General features: G+C 44.3%; 1 protein-coding gene across 7 annotated transcripts in view; it reads left to right on the top strand.

The window, feature by feature from the left end:
• The window catches only part of slc25a42 (solute carrier family 25 member 42), a 76,152-nt gene extending 57,793 nt beyond the window's left edge, over positions 1-18,359 (top strand). For all 7 annotated transcript variants that reach the window (XM_059990966.1, XM_059990967.1, XM_059990962.1 and 4 more), the window contains 4 exons: positions 10,004-10,170; positions 11,778-11,894; positions 13,905-14,056; positions 15,766-18,359. In XM_059990966.1, coding sequence (XP_059846949.1) covers positions 10,004-10,170; positions 11,778-11,894; positions 13,905-14,056; positions 15,766-16,091 — 762 coding nt within the window. In that variant the 3' untranslated portion in view covers positions 16,092-18,359. The remainder of the gene's footprint in view (positions 1-10,003; positions 10,171-11,777; positions 11,895-13,904; positions 14,057-15,765) is intronic.
• Positions 18,360-21,665: the final 3,306 nt, after the last annotated feature.

Raw genomic sequence — 21,665 nt, 5'->3', positions numbered from 1 at the left:
AATCCTGTGTTTCGTTTGACCTGACTTCCGAAGCTTCACATTTCCTTTTCCTTCTTGCATAACTTCTTGCATCACCCCTCTGGATATCCAAGGTTCTCTCATCTTTCCATCCCCAACTATAGAAGTCTGCAAAGTTTGAGATGTCATGCAGAATCTTTGTAGACTTCAAAGGAAATAGAGGCATTGCTGTGTTCTCTCCATAATCTCACTTAATTGCTGGGCCCAGGACAAGTTCTTTGAAGTGATAACACCAAGGAATTTAAAGCTACTGACCCTCCGAAGAGGACTGGCTAGTGGACCTCTGGTTTTCTACTCCTTGGTCTATATGTATTAAACAAATAAGTAAGTAATGCAAAAAGAAATGAATAAATACTGAGGTAGTGTTCATGCTCATTGTCTCCTGAGGTGGAATTGGTCAAAGTGAATCTGAGGTTGTAGAGGGGAAGTGAAGGAACTTGTGGTATATTTCATATGCAGATAATGGAGAAATGTGGACCACTTGTAGGAAGGGATTAGGCATAATTCGCTTAATTAGTTCAGTGCAACATTTCAGCCCATCACTGGACACAGCATTTAGTTCAATTTAACATTGCACTGTACCTCAAAGAAACTTGACAAAGCAAGCCCACTTGTCAGATTTCCAAGCTTATCAATGGAACAGGAAACTTAAAATGAACCTGAAATGTAAATTGTCCTTCAAACAGCAACATGGCATTTCTCATAGTGCGGCAATGTCAAACATACAAAAGCTATTCCCACCATGGGCTCTTTGCCAAAGAATGAGAAAGGAACAACCAGAATAAAGGGCAGGCAGACACAGTGAACCAGTCTGCACCTGACCTGCCCTGTTCCTGCCATGACTGGTTAAAAGGTTTGACAATCCTCCAACAAGACATCTTGAATTCAGCACTCTTCTCTCCTCCTCAAACCTTACCCCCTTTGAACGCAGTATCCTCCACTCGTCTCCACACCAATCCCAAACTTGCCATCAAAGCCGCCGACATTTCTCAGATACTTGCTCATACTTGCCCCTTGAAAACGTCCCCATGCCAAATTATCATAAAAGTGTCTCCAATGCCATCACTGACCTCACCAGTTTTGGAGAACTCCCATCCACTGCCACCAAGCTCATAGTTCCATTATCCCACACTGCTTTCTTCTGCCTCATATCTAAGGTCCACAGACGTAGGTCTGAGCAGGCCCATTGTCTCTGCCTGCTCCCGCCCCACTGAATTCGTGTCCTCATGCCTAGACTCCATTCCATCCTCCTTGTTTCAGTCCCTTCCCATCCACATCTGCTACACTTTTCATGCTCTCAATCTCCTCTAACTTTCAATTCCCTGGCCCTAGCTACCTCATTTACACCATAGATGTTCAGCTCCTAAAATTTCCATCAAGAAAGCCTTAAATCTCTCCAGTTCTTTCTCAATAAAAGAACCAACCAGTTCCCCTCCAGTACCATCCTCAACAAATTTTCCTTTAGCTCCTCCCACTTTCTCCATACTCCAGGGGTAACCATCGGCACCCTCATGGGCCCCATATATGCCTGTCTTTTCATTAGCTGTGTAGAACAGTCCATGTTCCAAGCCTTCTGAGATGATGCTCCCCAACTCTTCCTCTGCTACATTCTTCTCATTTGCTCCTCAGTATCACGAGCTTTTGACAACCTGGAAAAGTCGGTTACTTGAGCCTTGATGCCTGATCTGCTGTTCAGTGTGGCTGACAAATTGGAATTTGCTTGAGTAAGTCTTGAGTAACACACACTTGAGGAACTCAGCGGGTCAGGCAGCATCTATGGAAATGAATAAACAAACGACGTTTTGGGCTGAGACCCTTCAGGGTCTAATGATGGGTCTCTGTCCAAAATGTTGACTGTTTATTCCCCTCCATACATGTTGCCTGACCTGCTGAGTTCCTCCAGTATTTTGTGTTACTCATTAAGGATGTCTGTTTTTTCCCCAGATTCAATCAAACCAACCAAAGAACCAGATTCAGTATTTACCACATGTACGTGGAAGCATTGAGTGAAATGTGCAATAACAGCCAGCACCAGCATACTCAAGGATGCAACCCTCAAGGGTAGCCACACATTCAAATGCCAACATAGCATACCCACCATGTTTAGCAGAACTATGCAAAACAATTGCCCTTCCTAACCACTGACACACGTAGGCTAGTTTCCAGCCCCAGGGCAAGCCACTTTGGGGCTTCCAGTCCTTGTTTTTGGATTCTGCCTTATAGACGTTGGACCTCCATCTTTGGATTTTATCCCAGAACTTGCTGATGACTGGTTTGACCTGTGACCCTCGACCTCTCACTGCCTTGGTATCCACACCCTTCTATAGGGGAGAATCCCACAGGTTCACCAGCCTCTGAATAAAATAATTCTCCACTCTGTTCCAGATGTCCCTGGTATTTGACAGCTCACGTTCAACCCAGCAGCCAGGTGAAGTATCTTTTTTGTAACCAGTCTGGCATTCTCAGAATTTTAAATGCACAACTGTTCAGTGCTCTTTCTCAATGTGCAACAGTCCTATCATCCCCAGTACAGCCTTGCATCCTTTCCCACAGGCCAAAGACCTACCAGTTGGTTACTAAATTGGTTACTGTAAATTGTCCTATGGTTAAGGTTAAATCTGGGGTTGCTGAGCGGCATGGTTCAAAGTCTTGGAAGGGCCCATTCCCCACAGTATCTCTAAATAAAATTTGTTATCAAAGTACACATGTCATCATATACATCTCTAAGATTCATTTTCGTGTGGGCATTTGGAGTAAATGCAAGAAACACGACAGAGTCAATGAGAGACCGCACAAACATGACAGGCAAACAACCAATGTGCACGAGACAACAGACTGCAAATGCAAAAAGGAAAATGTTAAGTATTGAGAACATGAGATGAAGAGTCCTTGCATAGGTATAAGATGATAAGAACCATAAAATGGACAGTCAGTACCTCTTTTTCAGAATGGCTTGAGAGCAAAGTATAGGGGGATGTCAGAGGTAGGGTTTTTACACAGTGGATGGTTGGAGTAGGTTAAAACATTGAGTTCTGTTATCTGTGTAGGAAGGAAGGGTTAGATTACTGTGGAGTTTGATGAAATAGTTATTCCAGGAACCAGCATGGACCAAATGATGATGCAAGTTAAAACAATGAGATGTTGTTTTAACAGTGAGTGATGCAGGAGGCATTCGAAATACTGAGCGTTTGTAGGCTGCTGACAGCTGAGGCGACATCAAACCAAGTGAATGGCAGAGCAGCTTTGAAAACAACTCAGAATTAAACTGCATAGAGTACATAGTGTTGGGCTGAGGAGGGGGGAGGGTTTTCCGGAGCTTGGGTTTGATTTTCAGCTGGTTCCTACATTATAGTAGAGTTTGAACAGGAGAGGGGCCTCACAGGGCCTCGGGGTCCAAATGGCAGAGGGGCCTCAGGCACTTGGCTTATTTATTAACTCGAAGCAAGATTGTTTAATGTCATTTCCAGTATGTAAATGTAAAGGAAAATGAAATAAGACCCGAAGACATAGGAGCAGAATTAGGCCATCTGTCCAATCACTCATGGCTGATCCTTTTTTTCTATCTCCTTCTCTGAACCCCAGTTCCTGGTCTACTCCCTGTAACCTTTGATGCCAAGTCCAATCAAGAACCTATCAATTTCTGCCTTAAGTACACCCAACAACCTGGCCTCCACACTGCATGCGGCAACAAATTCTACAAATTCACCACCCTTTAGCTAAAGAAATTTCTCCACATCTTTGGTTTGAAAGGTTGCCTCTATCCTGAGGTTGTGCCCTCTTGTCCTAGACTCTCCCACCATGGGAAACATCCTTTCCACATCTATTCTGTCTAGGCCTTTCAATATTCGAAAGGTTTCAATGAGATCCCCCCCCCCCCCCACCATCCTTCTGAATTCCAGTGAGTACAGGCCTGGAGCCATCAAATGTTCCTCATTTGATAACCCTTTCATTCCTGGGATCATCCTTGTGGTCCCCAACCACCAGGCCATGAGGAAACTATATGATTTGGCGATATGAAATGATATGAGTCAGCTGCACCTTTCCTCATTCCCTGTCACATCCACTATTGAACTTGAACGCACGCAAGATTATTACCCATGTGACATCATCAGTCAGTCATTAACCTGCAACTACTCGATGAGTAAAAAACAAACATCACTTGAGAGTTTCTTTGGAAGAGGTGGTAGGGGACATAAAAGACCTAATGATGATAACGCAGAGACAGCTGAGGCCGAGACTGCGAAAAAAAAGAAAGTTTCCTTCAACAGAAAATACGAGTTGTACATAAAATATGGCTTTAATGCAACCGGTGACTCGCATGTTCCAAGACCCTTGTGTGTGTGGAGACAAGCTGTCTAATAGGGCAATGAAGCCCTCAAAACTGCTTCGGCACCTTGAGTCCAAGCACCCTGCACTTAAAGACAAACCCGTTGAGTTTTTTGAGCGGAAAGAACGTGAGCAAGTGGGACAGAAACAAGTGCTGAGAGCCACCACCTCCACAAGTGCTGCTGCTCTGAGAGCATCGTACTTAGTGGCTGGCCGTATTGCTAAGGCTAAGAAGCGATGCACTATTGGTGAAGAATTGATTCTGCCTGCTGTCAAGGGCATGTGCTGTGAACTGTTGGGAGAAACTGCAGCTAACAAGATGGCACAGGTTTCTGTTTCAGCTACCACAGTTTCAAGGAGAATCGATGACGTAACAAAGGATTAGATTAGATTGTGAGGACACTCAGTCCTCGTTTATTGTCACTTAGTAATGCATGCATTAAGAAATGATACAATGGTTCCTTCAGTATGATATCACAGAAACACAAGATAGACCAAGAGTAACTGACAAAAACCACATAATGATAACATACAGTTACAACAGTGCAAAGCAATACCTTAATTTGATAAAGAGCAGACCATGGACACAGTAAAAAAAAGTCTCAAAGTCCTCAATAACCCATCATCTCATGTAGCTGGTAGAAGGAACAAAAAACTCTTCCTGCCATGAACCTCCAGCGCTGCAAAACTTCCCGATGCAGCCTCTGGAAGCACCCGACCGCAGCCAACTCTGAGTCCGTCCGAAAACTTCGAGTCTCTGACACTGAGCACCATCTCTGCCGAGCACTTCGACCCCGGCCGCCCGTCGGCCAGTCCGCAAGAATATTGTCAATATTAAACTGGTCCACAGTGCAAAAAGGTTGGTGAGCCCTACCTTATAAAGCCTCAGCATCACCTCTTCGCTTTTGTATTCTAGACCTTTTGCAATGAATGCTCACATGGCATTTGCCTTCCTCACCACCAACTCTGCCTGCAAATTAACCTTCAGGGTGTTCTGCCCAAGGACTCCAAAGTTGCTCTGCATCTTGGATTCCTGGATCTTCTCCTCATTTAGAAAATAGTCCACATATTTATTTCTATTACCAAAGTGCATGACCATGCATTTTCCAACATTATATTTCATTTGCCACTCTCTTCCCTATTCTCCTAATCTGTCGTAAGTCCTTCTGCATCCTACCTGCTTCCTCAACACTACCTGCCCCTCCACCAATCTTCGTATCATCTGCAAACTTGGCAACAAAGCCATCTATTCGATCATCTAAATCATTGATATACAGTATTAAAAGAAGCAGTCCCAACACAGACCCCTGCGTAACACCACTAATCACTGGCAGCCAACCAGAAAAAGATCCTTTTATTCCCACTCGCTGCCTCTACCAATCAGCCAATGCTCTAACCATATTAGTAACTTTCCTGTAATGCCATTGCCTCTGAACTTGGTAAGCAGCCTCAGGTGTGGCACCTTGTCAGATGACTTCTGAAAGTCCAAATATACAACATACACTGCATCCCCTTTATCTATCCTACTTGTAATCTCCTCAAAGAATTCCAACAGGTTCGTCAGGCAGGATTTTCCCTGAAGGAAACCATGCTGACTGTACTACCTTGTCCTGTGTCACCAAGTACTCCATCACCTCATCCTTAACAGTTGACTCTAACATCTTCTCAACCACTGAAGTCAGGCTAACTGGTCTACAATTTCCTTTCTGCTGCCTTTCTTTTTTCTTAAGTCGTGGAGTAACATTTGTAAGTTTCCAGTTCTCTGGCACCGTACCAGAGCCCAATGATTTTTGAAAGATCATTTCTAATTGTACCACAATCTCTTAACACTACCTCTTTTAGAACTCTCAGGTTCAGTTCCTCGGGTCTGGGTGACTTGTATACCTTTATGTCTTTCAGCTGTTTGAGCACCTTCCCTCTTGTAACAGTAACTGCGCCCACTTCTCTTCCTTCACACACTACAACATCAGGCACACTGCTAGTGTCTTCCACAGTGCAAAGACTGACACAAAATACTCCTCTAGTTCATCAGCCATCTCCTTGTCCCTTGTTATTATTTCTCCTGCCTCACTTTTCAGTGGTCCTATATCCACTCTCATCTCTCTTTTATTTTTTGCGTACTTGAAAAATCTTTTACTATTCACTGGTAATATTTGCTAGCTTGCTTTCATATTTCATCTTTTCCCTTCTAATGATTTTTTAGTTTCTTTCTGTAGGTTTTTAAAAACTTTCCAGTCCTCTTTCTTCCCACTAAGTTTTGCTTTGTTTTATGCCAGTTCTTTTGCTTTTACAATGGTTTTGACTTCTTTTGTCAGCCATGATTGTACTATTTTACCATTTGAGTATTTCTTCATTTTTGAAATAATTATGTCTTCCACCTTCCTCATTTTTCCCAGAAAAGCATGTCACTGCTGCTCTGCTGATATCCCTGCCAGTAGTGCTTCCAATTTACTTTGGCTATCTCCTCTCTCCTACCACTGTGATTTCCCTTACTCCACTGAAATACTGCTGCATCAGACTCTACTTTCTCCCAATCAAGTTTCAAGTTGAATTCAATCATATTGTGATTACTGGTTCCTAAGGGTTCTTTTATCTTAAGCTCCCTAATTATCTCTGGTTCAATATATAACACCCAATTCAGTATAGCCGATCCCCCAGTTGGCTCAATGACAAACTGCTCTAAAAAGCCATCTCGTAGGTGTTCAACAAACTCACTCTCTTGCTATCCATTACCAACTTGATTTTCCCAATTGAATACATGTTAAAATCTCCCATGACTATCATAACATTGCCCTTTTGACTCGCCTTTTCTATTTCCTGTTGTAACCTGTGGTCCACCTCCCAGTCACTGTTGGGAGGCCTGTATATTACTGCCATCAACATCCTTTTACCCTTGCAGTTTCTTAACTCAACTCACAAGGATTCTACATCTTCCGATCCTATGTCACATCTTTCTACTGATTTGATGCCTTTCTTTACTAGTAGTGCCACAGCAAACCCTCTGCCTACCTGCCTATCCCTATGATATAACGTGTAATCTTGGATATTCAGCTCCCAACTACAACCATCCTTCAGCTACGATTCAGTGATGGCCACATCATATCCAACAGTCTGTAATATTTCAGTAAGATCATCTACCTTATTTCTTATAGTATGTGCATTTAAATACTACACCTTGAGTACTGCATTTGCTGTGCTTTCTGACTGTGTATCCCTAATGATTTGATAGCCTGTTGGCTGCGACTATGTCCCATCACCTGCTGGCCCTTCCTGACAATCTGACTGCATGCTATCTTTACTTTTTTACTATCCTTCACTCCGTTTCCCACCCTCCTGCCAAGTTAGTTTAAACCCTCCCCAGCAGCTTTAACTAGCCTGCCCACAACAATATTGGTCCCCCTCAGGTTCGGGTGTAGCCCGTCACTTTTGAACAGGTCATACCTCCCCCATAAGAGATCCCAATTATCCAAGAACCTGAAGCTCTGCCCCCTGTACCAGCTTCTCAGCCACAAATTTATCTGTCAAATCATCCTGTTTCTATCCTCACTGGAGTGTGGCAAATAGTTAACATAGAAACATAGAAAACCTACAGCACAATACAGGCCCTTCGGCCCACAGAGTTGTGCTGAATATGTCCCAATCTTAGAAATTACTAGGCTTACATAGCCCTCTATTTTTCTAAGCTCCTTCTACCTAACCAAGAGTCTCTTAAAAGACCCTATTGTATCCACCTCCACCACCGTTGCCGGCAGCCCATTCCACGCATTTTCCACTCTCTGAGTAAAAGACTTGCCCCTGACATCTCCTCTGTACCTACTCCCCAGCACCTTAAACCTGTGCCCTCTTGTGGCAACCATTTCAGCCCTGGGAAAAAACCTCTGACTATCCACATGATCAATGCCTCTCATCATCTTATACACCTCTATCAGGTCACCTCTCATCCTTCGCTCCAAGGAGAAAAAGCTTAGTTCACTCAACCTCTTTTCATAAGGCATGTTCCCCAGTCCAGGCAATATCCTTGTAAATCTCCTCTGCACCCTTTCTATGGTTTCCACATCCTTCCTGTAGTAAGGCGACCAGAACTGAGCACAGTACACCAAGTGGGGTCTGACCAGGGTCCTATATTGCTGCAACATTACCTCTCAGCTCCTAAGTTCAATTCCACGATTGATGAAGGGCGATACATCGTACGCCTTATTAACCAGTGTCAACCTGCGCAGCAGCTTTGAGCATCCTATGGACTCAGACCCCAAGATCCCTCTGATCCTCCACACTGCCAAGAGTCTTACCATTAATACTATATTCTGCCATCATATTTGAGCTACCAAAATGAACCACCTCACACTTATCTGGGTTGAACTCCATCTGCCACTTCTCAGCTCAGTTTTGCACCCTATCAATGTCCCGCTGTAACCTCTGACAGCCTTCCACACTGTTACTTTGGATCTGACGCAGCACCAAAAAAAAACAACGGGATAGTGAACAGAACAGTAAAAAAACACACAATAAACAGAAATACATATGATAGCTTAGATACATAGATTGTATGTCCATAAAGTGACTGACTGAAAATGATAAAGTAGTGGTGGTTGGGGGTGTGGAGGGGTGGGTTAGTGGGTGGAAGTATTGATCAGCCTTACTGCTTGGGGAAAATAACTGTTTTTGAGTCCGGTTGTCCTGGTGTGGATGCTATGTAGCCTGCTTCCTGATGAGAGTGAGACAAACAGTCCATGAGCAGGGTGGGTGGGACCTTCATGATGTTACTGACCTTTTTCCAGCACCTTTAACCGCAGGAGGCTGAGTAATAAGCTTTTAATCATGGAAGGATATATAAAGTGGATAATCGGATCTTTCTCCCCCACGGTAGGGAGTGTATAAAGGGCATAGATTTATGAGTAGTCCATGAGCTGGGTCGGTGTGATCTTCATGATGTTACTGGCCAAAACTCCACTGTCTTGTCACACCAGAACAGGAACAGCTGCTTGTGTATCCCTGCTGTCCGTGGACTTCCGTTCTCCACAGATTAGTGGCTGTCTTTCCCTGGCACCCTCACCCACCTCTCTTCCTCACCACATCTGGTGTCTATGCACACCCTTGCCTACCCTTCGTGGGTCCTCTCTTTGGTCAGCTTCCTGCTTTCTCAGTGTCACTTTGGAATTCTGCATATAGGGCTCATAGTCCATTCAGAAATATGATGGTGAAGAAGCTGTTTCTGAAATTCTGTGTGTCTTCAAGTTCCTGTACCACCACCTTGATTGTAGCAGTGAGAAGAGAACACGTCCTGGGTGATGGGAGCCCTTAATGATGGATGCTGCCTTCTTGAGGGATTGCCTTTCGAAGGGGTCCTTGATGGGGAGGCTTGTGCCCATGATGCAGCTGGCTTTGTTTGCAGCTTTCTGCATCTTTTTCCACTCCTGTGAATTAGACCCTCCATACCAGATGGTGATGCAAACAGAGTGCTCTCCATTGTACATCTGTAGAAATTTGTGAGAGCCATTGGTGACACATCAAATCTCCTCCTCAAACTCCTCTTCTCTGACTGTCCATTTTCCTGGCACCATCTTCCCCCACTCTCCCACTGACCAATGGACCACTTGACCCCTCCCTTCCTTTACCCCGTGTATTGGAGAGTAACAGTTGTTCTTGCTCTTTACTGCAGGAGGTTGTGAAGCTGATTTACAGAACTTACCGTAAGGAAGGCTTCTTCAGCCTGTGGCGAGGTAACTCTGCCACCATGGTTCGTGTCGTTCCTTATGCTGCACTGCAGTTCTGCTCTCACGAGCAGTACAAACACATTCTGGGAACCTACTACGGAAGCCATGGAAGGTCAGTATGCAGACTCTGTGACATCACCGAGATTGTTTTCCCCATGCTGTGTTCACCCTCTCCTGGACTGAACTGCTGGCTAGTTTCCCTGCCGTACCTGTTCCCCACATTCTGTCTGAATTCTGTAGTCCTATCGGGGGTGAATTTAATTTAAAACAAGAGAAAATCTGCTTTTTGGCATGAAATATCAACCATACTTTTTTTCAATAGATGCTGCCTTTCCTACTGAGTTCCTCCAGCATTTTCTGTGTGTTGAATTTATTTAGTTTAATTTGGAGATGCAGCACAATAAGAGCCCCTTCTGGCCCAATGATCCTGTGCCTCTTAGTTACACCCATGTGGCCAATTAACTTGCTGACCTGTACATCTTTGGAATGTGGGAGGAAGCTGGAGCACCTGGAGGAAACCCCATAGTTACGGGGAGAATGTACAAACTCCTTACAGGTAGCGGTGCGAATTGAATCAGGGTCGCTGGCGCTGTCAAGCGATGCTCTTACCGCTACCTTACTGTGCCGAAGGGTGGAAGGCATTCCGCATGTCTTACCTGGGTTACCTCTTTGTTTAGTGTTTAGTACTTTCTCTCATATTGAATCAAAGCCCATAAGGGTAACATGGTAGCACAGCATTTCGCATATCGCTATTACAACACCAGTTACCCAGGTTCAATTCCGTTACTGTCTGGAAGGTGTTTATGCATTCTACTTATGACATGTGGCTCAGTACTTGTAACTGGATTTCTAGTGAATCTCTGCAAGGAAAAAATGTGTGAGAATGGATGAATGCAGGCAGTTCCCATTGCAACCCTCAGCTAGGTCCACGTATAAACAGGCGATGTCAGAGTGAGGTACTACATATTTATTACACTCATTGAACAGAGTGCACTGACTGACAGGAGGTCCAAATGAAGGTGAGAGAGGACATGTGCACTTTGTAGAGAGAATTGTATGATACAGTGGAGTTGGATTCTGCAGGAAGTGCGGAACCTCTGTAATGTAGATCACTGGTTCATTGGCGAGCCGGTAGTAGAGCTTTGTGGTCGTGGTTGTATCACTGTGGTGCAGTGTCCGTACTGGGTTGGGGGCTGGCTCCACCCATTGGTGCCGCCCTCCCATGTTTTCTTGGTGAAACACAAGCTAGATTATGTTTGTGGCTGTGCTAGTGCATGATGATCAGACCACTGCAGGCTTGTTTGTGCGGATGACATCCTATGGACCATCAATCTACAGGGCATGACACTCGGGGGTTTGGCTATGTATGAATTTTTTGTGTGACTGTATGTTTACCTGCTATCTTGTATGTGCTCTTCATGTCTTGTGCTATTTGTGACTGTTGATCCTGAAAAAAGTATTTGCTTTGGTTGTATTCATGTATGTTTGCATGACAGTTGAACTTGAATTTGACCTGGGAAGAGATTCCCAACAGTTTGAATTTTCCCTGTGTAACCATACCTCTGAGGTTTTCCTTCACACTCTGATCCAGAATTACTTTGCAGGGCTGTTTAATTCCATAGCCGTCTATGGAAAGAACGCAGTATGTGGAGCTGAATGATTATAGAATTAACCTGTGACAGGACACCACTGACCTGTAATATTTCTGCTCTCTGCCAGACCTCTCCCTCCTGTACCGCGGCTGCTGGCCGGGTCGTTGGCAGGAATTACTGCCACCACGCTGACCTACCCACTGGATCTAGTGCGGGCGCGAATGGCTGTCACTCCCAAGGAAATGTGAGTACTTGGTGAAGGAGGTTGTGCTTTATAAACCCTCGTTCCATTGCAAGCCTGCTCATCCGGAACTGTGCTACCTTGCAGTAATGCCCTCCATTCACTGACTAAATTTCTTCTGCAATGACTGGATTAATAGTTGTCATTCTTTGTTAGATTCAAATTAAATTTATATCAAATACATATGTCACCATATACAGCCCTGAGATTCATTTTCACAGCAAGTACTAAGAAACACAGAATCAATGAAATACAGCACACAATAGAGACAGATAAGCAAGCAAATGACAACAAACTGCAAATACAAAAAGAAAAGAAAAGAATAATAAATAAATAAACAATAAATATTGATGACATGAGTTGTAGAGTCCTTAAAAGTGAATCCAAAGATTGTGGAATCAGTTCAATGTTGGGGTGAATAAAGTTATCCACTGGTTGAAGAGCCTGATGGCTGAGGGGTATTAACCGTTATGAACCTGGTGGTGTGAATCCTTAGGCTCCTGTACCTCCTCTCCGATGGCAGCAGCGAGAAGAGAGTACGACTGGGTGGCGGGCATCTCTGGTGTATGCTGCTTTCCTGTGACAGCGCTCCATGTAGATGTGCTTTACCCATGATGGATTGGGCTATATCCACTACTTTTTGTCGGTTTTTCATGGTCTGCCACCTCTCTGTCTTTGAGACTTTAATCTACCTTCAGGTCCTCATCTTTGCCTCTTCAACTCCGATCTGTTTTGAGTTGTGGTTGAACATTTGGCATTCCACAATGCCTTTTCTATACCTTTCTACTCTATTTTCTTTCATGTTCAATGAAGATTTTAAAGATTTGCTATCCTCTAAAAAAAATAGTGCACAGGGTGCTCTTGGTGTTTGTATGTCAATGACAGTGATATATATTTATTCAGAGATACAGCACGGAGCAGGTCCTTCTAGCCCAACGAGCCTCACTACCCAGCAACCCACCTATTTAACCCGAGCCTAATCATAGGACAATTTACAATGACCAGATAACCCACTAACCGGTATGTCTTTGGAATGTGGGAAGAAAACAGAGCACCTGGAGGAAACTCATGCAATCATGGGAAGAATATGCAAACTCCTTACTGACAATGGCAGGAATTGAACCCAAGTTGCTGGCTTTGTAAAGTGTTGTGCTAACTATTATGCTAATCTCTGCCCATTCCTTACAGACAGTGATTGGAATTGAACCTGGGTTGCTGGTAATGTAGTGTTGTGCTAACCACTATGATACTGTGCCGCCCCTTATTTTGTCAACCGTAAAACATAGAAGCAGAATTGGGCCATTCAACAACCGGTGGGGTGTAGCCATCACTGGAAAGAGGCAATTCCTCTCTGTGCCACTTCCTTGGTAATATCATTCATTAAAATGTAGACAGACAGACTTACTTTATTGATCCTGAGGGAAACTGGGTTTCGTTACAGTCGCATCAACCAAGAATAGTGTAAAAATATAGTAATATAAAACCATAAATAATTAAATAATAATAAGTAAATTATTCCAGGTGGAAATAAGTCCAGGACCAGCCTATTGGCTCAGGGTGTCTGACATTCCGAGGGAGGATTTGTAGAGTTTGATGGCCACAGGCAGAAATGACTTCCTGTGATGCTCAGTGTTGCATCTTGGTGATTCCACAATCTGTGGACTCACTTTTAAGGACTCTGCAACTCAAGTTTTCAATGTTATTGCTTTTTTTTTCTTTTTGTGCTTTCACAACTTGTCGTTTGCACTTTGCTTCCTTGTCTATCATGTACAGTATTTTATTCTATCAAGTCACCTCTCATCCTCCTCCACTCAACAGAGAAAAGCCCTCGCTCACTCGACCGAATTAGTATTCTTATTGAATCTTCCTCTGTTCTTTCTCAGTATGTTCTAGGTGGTAGCTTTTAAAAAAAATTACCTGTATTTATATTTTGCCAGAAGTTTTTGAAGTCCCTTTGAACAATTGTTCATTGGCATCACGTTCTGACTCTGTGTCTGTGATGTGTACCAACAGGTATGGAAATATTCTGCATGTCTTCATCCGCATATCACGGGAAGAAGGAGTGAAGACACTGTACAGTGGGTTTTGTCCAACTATGCTCGGAGTAATCCCATACTCTGGCCTCAGCTTCTTCACCTATGAAACATGCAAAAAGCTACATGCAGGTATGACTGTTCATACTTTAAAGGGTTAAAGTATGAGGAGCATTTGATGTCTCTGGGCCTGTACTCATTGGAGTTTAGAAGAATGAGTGGGGGTGGGGAGGGAATTTCATTGAAAACTATCGAATATTGAAAGGCCTAGATAGTGGAAGTGGAGAGGATGTTATTTACAGTGGGGGAATCTAGGATATCAGAGGGCCCAGCTTCAGAATAGAGGGATGTCCATTTTGAACAGAGACAAGGAGGAATTTCTTTAGCCAGAGGATAGTGAATCTATGGGATTCATTGTCACAGACAGCTGTGGAGGCTAAGTCATTGGGTATATTTAAAGTGGAGGTTGATAGGTTCTTGGTTAGTCAGAGCATCAAAGGTTACGGGGACAAGGCAAGAGAATGGGGTGTGAGGAATAATAAATCAGCTATGAGGAAAGGGGGGAGCAGACTTGATGGGCTGAGTGGCCTAATTCTGTTTCTCTGTCCTATGGTCTTGCGGCTGGTTGGTGTGTGTTTTAGCAGTGGACTTAGCAGGAGATGGAGCTGGGTGTCGGAAGAATCAATGTCCTACAATAACAACCATAAAGTATTACAACATGATACAGCACAGGATTAATCCATTTGGCTTACTTTGCTGGAACTAGCTCAGTGAAGGAGCTGTGATCATCGATTTCTCTAGCTTCTAATTCTCCTCCTCTCCCTTCTCTATTCATATCCCATTCTGTTTCCCCTCTCACCTCACCTGTCTGTCATCTCCCTCTGGTTCCTTTCCTCCCGTGTTCCACTCTCCTCTCCTATCAGATTGCTTCTTCTCCAGCCATTTACCCTTCCTACCCTCCTGGCTTCACCTCCATTCCCCTTCCCCCACCCTCCCACCTTCCCTTCATTTGGTCTCACCTATCACCTGCCAGCTTGTATTCTTTCCCCCTCCCACACCTCCTTTTCTGCTGCTGCCCCCTTTCTTTCCAGTCATGATGAAGGTTCTCAACTGTCTATTCATTTCCATAGATGTTGAGTTCCTGCTGAGTTCCTCCAGTACCTTGTGCAGGTTGATTCCATTTCACATATTCTGTACCCACAGCCCTTCAATCGTGCTGTATGACTGATTATCCTGGGAGTGCACATCTTGCACGAGCTCTCATGGTCCCAAACACATCTTACATGGTCAACAAAGCTACTAAAGCCTCTGCTTTCTGAGGAGGCTGGACAGTACAAATCCATACCCACATCCAGTCATTCTACAGATGCATCCTAATAAATGGTATCACTCCCTGGTAAAGAGACTGCACCTACCCACCCCTCCACATCCCAAACCACCGCTACTTTATCCTGTCAGCCTCCTCATGTACAGACACTCCTGTGCATAGTGTCACTTCATGGACATATGATCTATGTATATAAGCTATCTTGTGTATTTATATTTATTGTGTCCAATAACTGTTTTCTTGTGCTGCATTAGATCCAGAGTAACAGTTATTTCATTCTCCTTTATACTTGTGTACAGGAAATGACATTAAACAATCTTGAATGAACAAGTGTACATTCCCTAGGCTTTTGGGTGTGAAGAGTTTTGGATATGGACAGGGAGGGGGTTAGTGCAGAACGTGAATGGTGGAGCCAAACGTTTTCATTCTGCTCTCTGATTTCTCACTTTCTGGTGGGACATTAACCAGTTCTGCTTTTGCATCATTAACCCACTCTGTGTGTGTCTGCTTCCAGAGTACACAGACAGACTGCAGCCATACCCTCACGAGCGGATGCTGTTCGGAGCCTGTGCTGGGCTCATCGGTCAGTCGGCCTCCTACCCGTTAGATGTTGTGAGAAGGAGGATGCAGACAGCAGGTGTGAAGAGCCATACATATGGTGGCATCGTGGAGACCATGGTCCAGCTCGTGAGGGAAGGTGGTCTGATCGGGGGCCTCTACAAGGGCCTCAGCATGAACTGGATAAAGGGCCCCATTGCAGTGGGCACCAGTTTCACCACTTTTGACCTCATGCAGATCGTACTTCGCAAATATCAAGAGCACTATACCTTACAGAGGTAGTGACATGAAGAGATCCTGGAGTCTTAAGAACTGGATCGGAATAATCACTTATACTAAAGTGTCCAGAACGGGAACTGGTGATTACTAGACAGGGGATTAACAAGTTAGAGTAACAGCGGAGGCTGGCATGCTGACAAAGCAAGGTGCATTCCTCGGAGTGCTGTCAAATTAACTTGATTTAATATTGATTGTTGTTGAGACCTCTCGATTGCTTTCTTTTCAGTTTAATGTTGTAATGGTTTTAAATGGCACTGAAATGCTGACTGCATCCTGCACTGCCTCCTAGTGGCTCTGTGCAAGAGAGAGTGGCCTAGTTCAGAAGAGGGAGAGAGAGAGAGAGAGTGTGTGTGTGTGTGTGTGTGAGAGAGAGAGAGAGAGAGAGAATGAAGGGCTCTCCTGTTGTCCAGTTGGGATGGGGTGTGTGCATCTGAATTCTACACATTTTGTCCTCCCTCACTGATGGATCAGGATAGGAAGGTGGAGGTTATGCCACTTTTAACCTTCTCCAGGATGGTCACTGTATTGTCAGCTGGATGGAGATGAGTGGAAGACTTGGTCTGGCCCACCGGGAAGCACCCAGTGCTTAGCTCCTGTGGCTTGCTTACTTGAGGAATAACTGGGCAGTCAATGCTTTTATGAGGGGAGTGTGATTGATTAGAATGGTTTGCCTGAGCTTTTTAAACAACCTGCTACTGGTTCTCTAATTGCTCACTCTTTGGGTTTTAACATAACTTATTTTAACTTTTCCTCGCAAAACTTTTCCAGTCTCCTGTGAATTGGATGATGTGATGGATTGTTTCTGCTGAAGGTGGTGGGGTGCAAGGGTCATTTATGTTGGGACAAGGAGTGATTTTTTTTCCACTCTCTCACATTTCTCTCACTGTTGCCAAACTTTCAACTCTTGGCCAAAAGCTTTGTCAGTAATTGCACTAATAACCTTTAAGGATGACTGCTGGTATTTGGTAAGGGTATATCAAGCCCATGACCCTTCTTCCCCTTGTAGAACTCTAACTTCTAAGGAGCTGTTGATCCTTCCATAAATCGTTAGCCTCCCCTCTTTCCCATTCACTGGCTTACTGGACTGTGTGTGTCTGGGCTACTCAGACAGTACTGCTGCTCTTAGACTCTGATCAGTGAGCCTGACCTGGAATGTGCCTTAATTGTGTGGGTGAGGAAGTAGTGGGTACGTGCCAGCAGTAGTTCACCAGGCAAGGGTTACATCAACATACACTGTACTCCTGCATGTGGGTGGAGTGTGTGACTGATGGAGCTCACCAGTTGTGTTATGTCTGTCTCTTCCTGTTGTATCTGCAAGTGTTGTTCACAGCCTTGGGTCCACCTGAAGCTCCTCAGAACCAGTGAAGTAGCTCAGTATGGTCACCATACTAAGAAGCTATCACCATCATAAAGAGCATGATGGAAGTGGGTGAAAGATGGCAATGGCCTGGAATGTTTGCTCCAGCCATGTCATTTGTGGTTTAATGTCCAAACCTGGAGCCCTGTTTGATCCTACAATCTCACAAACCCACTGAGGTTACCTGAAGACACAGTCGATGGTTTGTCAGGGAGTTAGTCTTCTGTATATAATGGACCAGATCTTGAAAGCAGGAAATGAGGGCTGTTGGCGGGGATCAGGGTTAAGGTTCTGACCCGGGGTCGATGAGCGAAAATGGGAGGGGGGGTGGAGAGGTAAGGTTCTGACCCGGGGTCAGTGAGCAAGAGCAGGGGTAGCTATTGACCCAGGGTCAGTGAGCGAGAGCAGGGAACAAGGGTTGTAGGCAGGGAGCAGAGGGTAAGGTTCTGACCCCAGGGTCAGTGAACAGTCATTGTATTGTCATTGGTATTTTCAATACTTCTGACTTAAGCATTGTGGACACAACAATTCAGGCTGCTGTTCTGCATGAGGCCCATTTTCTGGGGATCTTTCAAGTAGGTCTGATCTACACTGGGTAAAAAAAATCTGTTGTGTTGTTGAAGAGAAGGTGTTGTGGCCAACATTTCACAGTCATTTGCATTAAAACCAAATGCTGTGTACTTCATCTTGTGGCTGTGTGTGGGATCTTGCCCTGTGTCAGCTGGCTGCTGCGATTTCCTCATTTCAATGGTGCCTACCACCTCTACACTGTGTTGAGAGTGTAATGTGGTGGGTGTGAGAAGGCAGAGAGATGTCCCACCCTTTCCCATAAGTGACTTCACTACGAAGTGTCAAGCTGTAGTCAGTTGTTTGAATGATTTTTGTGAATACAAAATAAAATGATTTCAGTAAAACTATCTTGCTTTTGTTTAAAGGTAATGGTTAAGAGGTTTGCCCTCCAGATGAGGTTCGCCCTGCCCACATCACTCAGTCTCTGGAGCTACCATCACTCTGTCTTCTTGGGTTGAGCCTCTGTCACTCAAAACCAAGGTGGCCCCTTCTCCAGATGGTGTGGATACCACTCACTTGCCTGAAGAAGGGTGTTGGTGAGGAAAAGGTCCTTTTTCCCATGCCAGAGTTGATCAAGTTCAAGTTTATTGTCATCTGCCAAAACATGTATATAACCAACTGAAACAATGTTTCTCTGGACTACAATGCACCCACAAAACATAGATAGCACAAGGCACATAAACCAAAATATTACCATCAATAAATTAATAAAATAAAATTCAAAATGCATGTAGGTACACAGCACAGGTAAACAGTACAGTCAGCAGCTTGCTACCCTGGTATTAAGACCTCGATGGTGATAAGATATTCATTAATCTCACAGCCTGAGGGAAGAAGCTGTTACTCAGTCCTAGTCCTGATGGTCCCATACCTCCTTCTTGATAATAGTGGGTCAAAAGAATTGTAATAGAGATCCTCAACAATGCTCTGGGTACTTGTCTGCAATGCTCCCAGTAAATATCCCAAACAGGGCTGAGGGAGACCCCAGTTATTCTCTTGGCAGTTTTTACTATCCTCTTGTGGTCTGATGCCTTGCAGTTTCTGTACACACAATGATGCAGCCTGACGTGACACTCCTGATGGTCCTCCTGTAGAAAGTTATTAGAATGGGGGTTGGAAGCCGTGCAATCCTGAATCTCCTCAGAACGCAGACATTGCTATACTGCCTTGACTAGTGCGGAGGTGTTGTGGACCTTCTGAGGAAGTCCTGGGGTCAGCCCACAAGTGTCACCATGCTTCTGGCACCAACATAGCATGTTCACAGCTTACTAACCCTAACCTGTACAGGAGTGTGGGAGAAAACTGGAGCACCCAGAGGAAACATGCATGGTCATGGTGAGGATGTTCAAACTCTTTACAGACAGCAGCATGACTTGAACCCCGATCACTGACGGCAAAGTGTTATGCTACTGTACTGCTCAGGAAACCTAAGAAAAAGATGAGCTTTATAAGTTATATGTCATATGTACATTGAAACATGGAGTGGAATGTCATTTGTGTCGTGTCAAATCAGATCAGCAAGCACTGAGTTAGGCAGTCCGCAGGTGTCATTACGCTTCAGCGCCAACATAACATGCCCACCCACAGCTTAGCCCTAACTGTACTGGAGGAAACCGGAGCACCCAGACGAAACCCACTCCTCACTGTGTCAGGTACACGGTAATGGGCAGAATGCACAAGCTCTTTACAGGTAGCGGCGGATATTGAACCTGATTAGTGATCAGTGGTGCTGTAAAATATTACGCTAATTGTGACACTGCCTCAGTGAATATCTGATGAAATAGGAATATGCAAGCTGTAGTTACAACGTGAGCTTCGGGTTTTTGCAGATGACGATGAGAACTCCAAAACTGTGCTGTTGCCGGACTGTGTCGTTCTGTGACAACGGATAATGTCTGAGACTTCGAGTAGACTCGACAGGGATAGCAGAGTAAGTGAAAGGCTGACAAGGGGAGTCAGTCTGGGCAGCACTAGGCCGTATCACTGAGAGTGATGGGACATGTTTTTTTGAATCCTTCACTGGCCAGGTTCCTGGGTTCTTTCACTGTCTGGCAGCAGAGGGGGCTATTTCACTAGAGATGCCTCGAAGGTTAAAGGGCCTTGTAGGTATTGAGGGGTGGGGGGTGGGAAGCTCAAAAAGGTGGCATACTTTATTAAGGACCCTTCCCATCACCCAGGACACGCCCTCTTCTAATTGCTACCATCAAGGAGGTGGTACAGGAGCCTGAAGACACACACTCAATGTTTTAGGAACATCTTTTCCTCCCTCCGCCATTAGGTTTCTGAACAAACAATGAACTAATCCATCAACATTACCTCTAATATTTTTGCACTATTTATTTACTTTAATTATATATAAAATCTTAGTGTATTTTAGATTTTGTGTGTGTATTGGACTGTACTGCTGCCGCAAAAGAACAAATTTCACTACATTTGCCGGTGATATTAAACCCGATTCTGAAATCGAAGATAAAATCCAAGTTCTGCTGCAGAGGTCATTGGTCTGAAATGCTATTCAGTTTTCCTTTCCCCACAGACACAGCCCGATGTGTGGTGTACTTCTAGCATTTCTTTTGAATGGTGTAATGTTTGTGTAAGCCACAATCATCTGGTGTGAATACGAGTGCAGAAATGAAGTACAGTACAGGAGTTGATAGGCTGTGATTCCATTCTGTTCAGCACAACTTGGTTGTGGTTTAGCTGGGTGGGTTGATAGGTTGGTTAAGAAGACACATGGTAAGTTCAAGAGCTGCGAGGTCAAATTGCAGCTCTATAAAACCCTGGTTGGACCACGCTTGGAATACTGTGTTCAGTTCTGGTTGTCTCATTATTGGAAAGATGTGGAAGATTTAGAGAGTGTACAGAGGAGATTTAGGATTGTGGAGCATGTCTTATGAAGAAAGGTTGAGTGAGCTCAGGCTTTACTCTTTGGAGTGAAGGAGGATGAGAGATGACTTGATAAGAAGTGTACAAGATGATCAGAAGCTTAGACAGAGTGGGCAGCAAAGGCCGTCCTTTTGAGTTGAGTGGAGGAAAAATTAGATGAGTTGCAAGTTATTTTTACACAAGGCAGATACTTCATGAGCATTTACAAGACTCTTAGGAACATGGATGAAAGAAAAATGGAGAGTTATGCAGGTGTAGACGGATCTTGGAGTAGGTTAAAAGGTCGGCACATCATCATAGGCTGAAGGCTCTGTACTGCGCTGTCGAGTTCCACACTGTGGCCAGTTTATTAGGTACATGTATACATCTCATTAATGCAAATATCTAATCAGCCAATCATGTGGCAGCAACTTGATGTATAGAAGTATGCAGACATGATCAAGAGTTTCAGTTGTTATTCAGACCAAACATAAGAATGGGGAAGAAATATGATGTAAGTGCCTTTGACCATGGAATGATTGGTGCCAGACAGGCTGGTTTGAGTATCTGAGAAACTGCGGATATCCTGGCATTTTCACACAACAGTCTCTAGAGTTTAGCTCTGGAGCTAAACAAAGCAAAGAAGATCCCGTGAGCAGCAGTGTCATGGGCAAAAATACCTTGTTAATAAGAGAGATCAGAGGAGAATTGGCATGCTGCTTCAAGCTGATAGGAAGGCAACAGTAACTCAAATAATCTCAAGTTACAACAGTGATGTGCAGAAG

Source organism: Hypanus sabinus, chromosome 16 (genome assembly GCF_030144855.1).
Source record: "Hypanus sabinus isolate sHypSab1 chromosome 16, sHypSab1.hap1, whole genome shotgun sequence".
Taxonomy (NCBI): Eukaryota; Metazoa; Chordata; class Chondrichthyes; order Myliobatiformes; family Dasyatidae; genus Hypanus; species Hypanus sabinus.
This window is presented reverse-complemented; position numbering and strand designations above follow the sequence as displayed.